Below are 7089 nucleotides of genomic sequence, written 5' to 3'. Positions count from 1 at the left end.
TATGCAATCAACAGTCTAGTTTGATGCACAGGTAACAAAACACTGGGAACAAAATATTTGTTCTCCAAATATGTTTCATGTTCACAAAGCTCTTGATAATTGCTGAAAGCCTGGCTTGGCCAACCATGTGCTACTTTATTTTTTAAAAAACAAAACTTTCTTATTCACATTTTTGTAGTTGTTTTGAGTTACAAATAAATAATTAGTCCAAATACTTACAAATAAATAAATAGTGGGTGAAGGGCGTCTTTAAGCTATCTCATGAATATGTCCAAAAAAATAAACAAAGAATATTGTAAAATATTTATGCAACACTTTCAATTTCTCCCCGCCCCCTGGCCCTGCCAATTCTGCCAGGCCTCTGTGCCATCCCATATCTGAATCTGAATGCTTTAAAGTGTCCACATTTGAAAATGACTGCTTTGTATCAAAACTTGCCATATCAAGGAAAGTTGCTTTTTGAACTTTCTCTCTAAAAAGAGAAATGGCTGCGATTTTCAGATGGAGATACTGTCAAACAAATAAGTTACCATGTGCAAACTGAGATGGCAGTGTCCTACTTCCTCACTGCCAGGATAGTGTGAGGTAATACTCTGAGGTAAATGGCTGAAAGAAATGCTTCACAATGTGTAAAATCTGCAGAAAGACTTTGCAGTATTTTGGGGTGGTACTCATGGGATTTCTTAAAAGCTATCTGAGGTAAAACTGTCTCCCTAAACAAAGTATGCTGATGTCACTTGTAATATTACTGACACAGTCAATTTATATTTTAAAAAGAAAACCCAAGATTTATCACAAATGTATTGTTTATTTGAAGGTTTTGATGAGGGATTGCTCTATGACCACATTACAGAGAGGATGTATTGCCAGGCTCAGGAAGAAAAAGATATATTAAAGTTAGAACCATATGTGTAAACAAAAGCTAATTGACAGCACTGATCAAACCATAGCTTATATCATGCAAATTCCCTAATATCATCAATGAGGCTTAAAAAAAAAAAAAGCTAAAACACAGAATTGTGTGGAACATTTTCAAAGCACAGGAGGGAAGAAAATAAAAACCACATGTTCTTGCTGAAGTACACAACTGGCATTGTTAAGAGAGTGCCTAGCAAAGTCTCTTAAGACTACAGGCCGCAATTCTTAGAACTCGTGTTAGAATGTGTGATAGTTTGTCCACACACAGGCAGTTTTTTGTAAGTGTACGTTACATCGAAACTCCCCCCTTTTTAAAGAAAATCTCCTGAATTTCTGACAGGTTTTGTTCTCTATCAGGGGTGGATGAATGAGAAAGCTTCCACAGCATGTAGGGAGCTAGTTCTGTAGCACCTGTATTGTGACCTAAATAGCCAGTTTTAATTGAAGGCACAAGCTGTACTTTTACATCCTTTAAAATATCCACATACAAATTTATGTCTAAGTCATGCCTAGGCTGTGCGCTCTGAAAAACGATATTAAGATTTTATGTAATTGCTATGAAGCTTGTTGCCTTCATTTTCAAAATGTAGTTGAAAGCCCCACCCAACCCCATTAACTATGAGAGACCAAATCAGAATATCTTATCTGTAAGCTTGCAAGCCTCAAACCATAAAGTGTGGAAAAGTCACAAAGTTGGATTATTACTCTAAAGCAAGACTCTTTTAAAAACTCTGTTTTTTCAAAGAAAAAGAAAAGCACCAGGGTACAGAGACCACTCACGATCCATCTGTACCTACCCCTATACATGTAGAAATGAATAATAAATGCTTCTGTGGCTATCTTCTAAAATATTTCACAACAAAACTGTGTTAAGTAGGAAAATACTACTATTAGCACCTTATAGAAAATGGACCATTCATCTCACTGACCCTCAAGAATGTGAAGGGCCAGTGTGGACAAATGAGCTTCACAAATCTTGGTTTTAGCAGTGACTGTGTGCAAAAGTGCAGGATCGGTCTACGTACCTGCACTCAAAACCATGAAGACAGACTGTAGCAATTGAAAGCCAACCTGAGTCTAATTCAGGATGCATTTCTGAATAACTCCCTTTTCTAAAGCCAAAGCCTCAGATATTCAATAGGATTCTGAGCATAAGCCAGTGTGTGCAGTTCTTGACAGTGCATGCAAACTTTAAACATTTTTATTAAATACTAACCAGAGAGGGATCAATTTTAGCGTGTTTGCAATCAAAGTCATTTTAGCTCTTGCACAACTGGAGGCTGGGCCTAAATAATTTTGGAGTAGACACACATACCTGAGACTCCCTGAATTCTCAGCTACCAATTGTAACAAAATTAGGCTTATCAAACAATGGTTTAAATATATATGGCTTTTATTTTCTCTCCTTCATTTCAGTTGAAAAAAACATAACCTTTGTGTAATACATGGTGGCATGTGTGTATGTGTGGGTGTTGTTGTTGTTTTGTAGAAAACAAAGTCCTTCTTTTCAGCAACCCAATGGCAAAAGCTAGTTGAATCCTTGGTTGTGCTTTGCATATACAGAATGGCTGTTGCTTTAGTGTTTCATTCTTGCTAACAATCTGGAATACACAGGAGCTGAAAAAGGAGAGAAGCAGACGCTGTCATAACCACAACTGCATTAATCTTCTATGGCTGCATCAAAAAGATAGTGAGAGGTCTTCTCAAATTAAATTCAGTAAACCATTTACTACCACTATGTTATTTTGTTCCTCTCTAAAGCTGTTCACAGCCAAATGAAAACTGAATTGCTTGAAAGATGCTTTAGAATGTGCCTACAGTGTTTGTTTTCAACATTGACTGCAATCAGGCACACATTACCACGTACTTAATTTCACTGGATTTGCAAAGCTTCATTAAACTAGGCTGGATGCCTATGCCACAGTGCTCTGGCCTGAACATGGCAATTTGCAAGAATTGGGCGATGTGATATTACAGTATGCTATCCCCTTCACAGTGGGGTATAGTATGAGATGTCTAGGTGTCTCCTAGACGTTTATATACACAGCATAATTTGTTGTGAATTTGGTGGCAACATCCTGAGATGGAAGAATGAAGAGTACCACTTCAGATTCCAGGTGGGGGAATTACATTTATAAAATATGTCCCTCTGTTAAAACAACACCCCACAAGCCCTCCCTTGTCGCAGAGCAGGGAACAGACTGAGCCAGAACCTAGTTTTTATTTAAAAGGAGGTGTATTTTAAAATGTGGGGAAGTGTTCAAAAAATATAATCTACCATCTGCAAGCTGAAATGGCATAGACCACTCTGTTGCCTCAGGATTTTATCACCTCACTCTGTTGCATGTCTAGACCAGGCAGGACAAGAGGAGAGGGATTGTTTGGCCACTATGCAAGGGAAAGGAAACCTGTCCATCACATTGCCTAAGCAGCCAAGCAATGTTCCCTATCTCCAGGTAGGGCTGGGAAGAAACCCTAACTGAAACCCTAGAGAGCGGCTGCTGTTCTGTGTGGGCAATACTGATCTAGATGGTAAAAGGTAAAGGGCCCCTGGACCCAGTCAAAGGCGACTGGGGTGCGGTGCTCATCTTGCTTCAGGCCAAGGGAGCCACTATTTGTCCATAGACAGCTTTCCGGGTCATGTGGCCAGCATGACTAAACTGCTTCTGGTGCAACAGGACACCGTGACAGAAACCATAGCGCACGGAAACACCTTCCCGCCACAGTGGTATCTATTTATCGACTTGCACTGGCATGCTTTCGAACTGCTAGGTTGGCAGGAGCTAGGACAGAACAACAGGAGCTCACCACCATCACGCGGATTCGAACCGCCGACCTTCCAATCAACAAGTCCAAGGGGCTCAGTGGTTTAGACCACAGTGCCACCCGCATCCCTATTGATCTAGATGGACCAGTGGTCTGTCTCAGTGAAAGGAGCAGTGGGAGACAGGGAAATATGGCTGAGCATATCTTCCTACTTCCATCACGTTTGTGTTTTGACTGGGACCCTTCACATTCCTTGTTATCACATTTTTTCATAGCTGATAGTTCAACTCAGCCTTAGCGAATTGCCCTTGAAGAGCCTACAAGAAACAAAGAGAAGGAAAGCCTCACTAAGAAATGAGGGAATGGCATTGCTTCCCAGAAGGGTACAACAGCAGGCAAATTCAGAGGGGGTCCAGAGTATACATGACCCCCACTGAGCGTGTGGCTAAAAATGTTTCCGTTGGCAAGCACCCACACAGCACTCATAAGATATCAAGTGAAGATGCCTGGACTATATGGAGGTCCCTGTGAGTGGATTAAACATGTTCTGAGAGAACACAAATGGTTCTCATGGGTGAGGCATGGGATGCAACTACAAATCCTGGTAGCTGCCACACCACAGAGGAACCATTTAAGTTACGTGGCATGTAAATTTTGCTTACCTAATCGAACATTCCTGTGGGAAATCTGCAATGGGGGAAAAGAGAGAGAGAACGTTTACATTTGTACAGATGAAACAAATCAATAATATTGATATAATTTTATAGCAAATTGATGTGCAATTGAAAACCCCAAACAAAAATATTCCCTTAGTAAGCATGGGTTTTGCCCATATCAGAGCAGTGTTGTGGGGCTGGGGGCAGGGACCAGTGGGCTAATCCAAAGGGAGCTTGTGTCAGAACAGCAGCTGTGTGCCCTGCGGTTCCCCCTGCACCACTTGAAAAGCTGCTGTAGGTCAAATTTCAGCCCTTGGCTGCTACCACCGTAAGCCTCTGTACAGATGGAAAGAAAACTGGGAGAAGCAGGCTGTGCCTGGGGGAGGCCATTTGCACCACAGCCATTACTTTGGAGGCCATTCAAATATGGCCAAATGAGAGACTGCATAGCATGATTTAGGGAGCTGGTACAAAATATTTCACATCTCATCCATGGATACCAGTTCCATTGGTTCTGTATGGTTCACTACATACTTAGGATTGTGATTTTAGGAGGGGGCTGCAGACAGGCAAATTTCACTGTAATCAGTGGGAGATCTTTCCAAGCAAGGACATTTTGGGATATGTTCAGAGAGTACCTCCTGTTGCAAACCTCTATGTGTGGTGACATAAAGACAGTGGGCCAAGTCCTTAACTCACATGGGCTCGCTCTCCCTGCCCTCTTCACAGCATGTGAGTATAACTGATCTGGAAGACAGCAGCTTAAGACACATCTGTCTACCCTGGCCTTTGCAGGAGATTGATGGATTCAAGGTCTGTTGTGATTACATTGCCCTCTGCTGTGTTGATTCTGAGAGCCTGAATAGGGTGATGATGATTATAAAATTAGTGGTTAAAGGTTTAGTGGCTTTATTACCGTTTTGACTAGATATTTTACAAACTGCTCCAGGATCTTACTTGAAGAGGGCAGTTTAAAAGTGGAACAAGTAAATAAATTATAATAATTTAATCTGAATGTAGGTTCCAGTGATATGATCTATGTTGTCCATGTCCAAACAAAGGGACATTAGAAATGTCTCTATATGCTGCTTGAGCATTATGCTTGCCTTGGATAATGCAGAGGCTTGCTTGAAGATTTCCAGTGCCGGATCTGCAGGCTCATCGCTTCTTTCATTAGGCCTGGAAGCTAAAAGACACAAACAACATTCAAATACACTTGTGGATGTTTTCTGCTTCCATTAATTTAGAACACCAAATTACAACGTTCTGTTGTAATGCTTTTATTTTGGGTTGGTGTTTTGTTTTTTGAGCTACCTTACGCATCAAATGAAGAGGCAGGGCACAAATTTATGGAACGAACTAAATGCAATGGCAACAACTCTATACCAGTGCTTCGAACTCTGCTGTCAGTCTGTCCAAGTGACCAAACATTACCGCTCTGTGAACAAACCCAGAAAATTCCACATACTATCCAAGATACTTCCTTAAGAGAAATGCTTTGTTGCCATATGCAGGAAAGGGAAAATACTACAGCTGGGTTGTACATTGTATTTTAGGAGTTGTCCACTGCTCCTGTCATTGCCCTCCATCCACCAAAACTGGTACACTTTTGGGTAGAACACAATTAAGAACATAGGTTGGGATGTGGGGAACCTTTAGCCTTCCAGATTTTGCAGAACTACAACTCCCATCAGCCCCAGCAAGCATGGGAAATGGCTAGGGATGATAGAAGTTGTAGTTAAGAGTGTGGTGCTGATAACGCCAAGGTTGCAGGTTTGATTCCCATATGGGACAGCTGCATATTCCTGCATTGCAGGGCGTTGGACTAGATGATCCTGGGGGCTCTCTTCCAACTCTGCTGTATTCAGCACTTTCATATTAAGTAAAGAGGCCTGGAGTTCAAATCAAGACCACTGCCATCATTCTCACGGATGAGTAGGCAGGCAAACATCCTGTTTGTTCTCAAAGGAGCAAAGGAGCCCTTTGAGCTGGCTCACCAGGAGCAGCCTGCTTGTAAGCTGACCCCCACCCACCCAAAAATATTGTGTCCAGTATGTTTTTTGTTAAATTGTCAAAGGAAATTATGATTCACAGCCCTGCAAAATCACTTTCCCTTCTTCCCTCCCAATGTTTCCAATCATGTATATGGCACATGCAGTTTTCCTAACGTTTCATGTGCGCCCTGTTGAAGTGAATGAGTGCTTTGGAGACTGAAAATATAATGTTTCTCAGGAAGATGGGAATTACCCACTTGTTTCCTGCTGCACAGGAAATGTGCATTTTGCTGCTGCTCCACAGTAATAATAATGTGACCTTAACTCCTTAGGAAAGAGAAGCAAACCTGAGGGAGGGGGTGGAGATCTCTTTTATTCCTGAACCTAACTTGACCTACCTGGTGGTTGTAAAACGGTATTCACAGCATAAATCACACCATTAGTGGCCATAATATCAGCTTCGGCCACAGGTTCCTTGTTGACGTTTACGATGTGGTTTTTCTTAAGAGAGAAAAAAGAAGCAGAGATAAGTGATCAGAAACATATGCTAGGAGAAATAATTCTAGAGGAGAAAATATGCAGGTTTTTTTTTTAATCTTCTCCAAAAGACCCAGCAGCATATTGCACTGAAATCTGCTGCACCCAAGCAGTTTGGTTTAACAAAGTAATTAATATACCTTCAGCAAAGTAAGAATGTGGATGCAGACTATGTTAAACAAATGTAAGATTGCTTTTTGTGGTTCCTCCCTTGCTGG

At 41.3% G+C, this 7089-nt stretch overlaps 1 protein-coding gene across 1 annotated transcript in view; it reads right to left on the bottom strand.

The window, feature by feature from the left end:
- Nucleotides 1-2293: 2293 nt before the first annotated feature.
- TGFBI (transforming growth factor beta induced) overlaps nt 2294-7089 on the bottom strand; it is a 40199-nt gene continuing 35403 nt past the window's right edge. The window contains exons 14-17 of the mRNA XM_081893978.1: nt 6733-6835; nt 5447-5526; nt 4347-4371; nt 2294-2535 (exon numbers count right to left, since the gene is read on the bottom strand). Of these exons, the coding sequence (XP_081750104.1) occupies nt 2495-2535; nt 4347-4371; nt 5447-5526; nt 6733-6835 (249 nt within the window). The 3' untranslated portion in view covers nt 2294-2494. The remainder of the gene's footprint in view (nt 2536-4346; nt 4372-5446; nt 5527-6732; nt 6836-7089) is intronic.

The sequence above is a fragment of the Podarcis melisellensis genome, assembly GCF_964234715.1.
Source record: "Podarcis melisellensis genome assembly, chromosome: 2".
Classification (NCBI taxonomy): domain Eukaryota; kingdom Metazoa; phylum Chordata; class Lepidosauria; order Squamata; family Lacertidae; genus Podarcis; species Podarcis melisellensis.
Note: the sequence above shows the minus strand (reverse complement) of the source record. Positions and strands in the feature narration are given on the sequence as shown.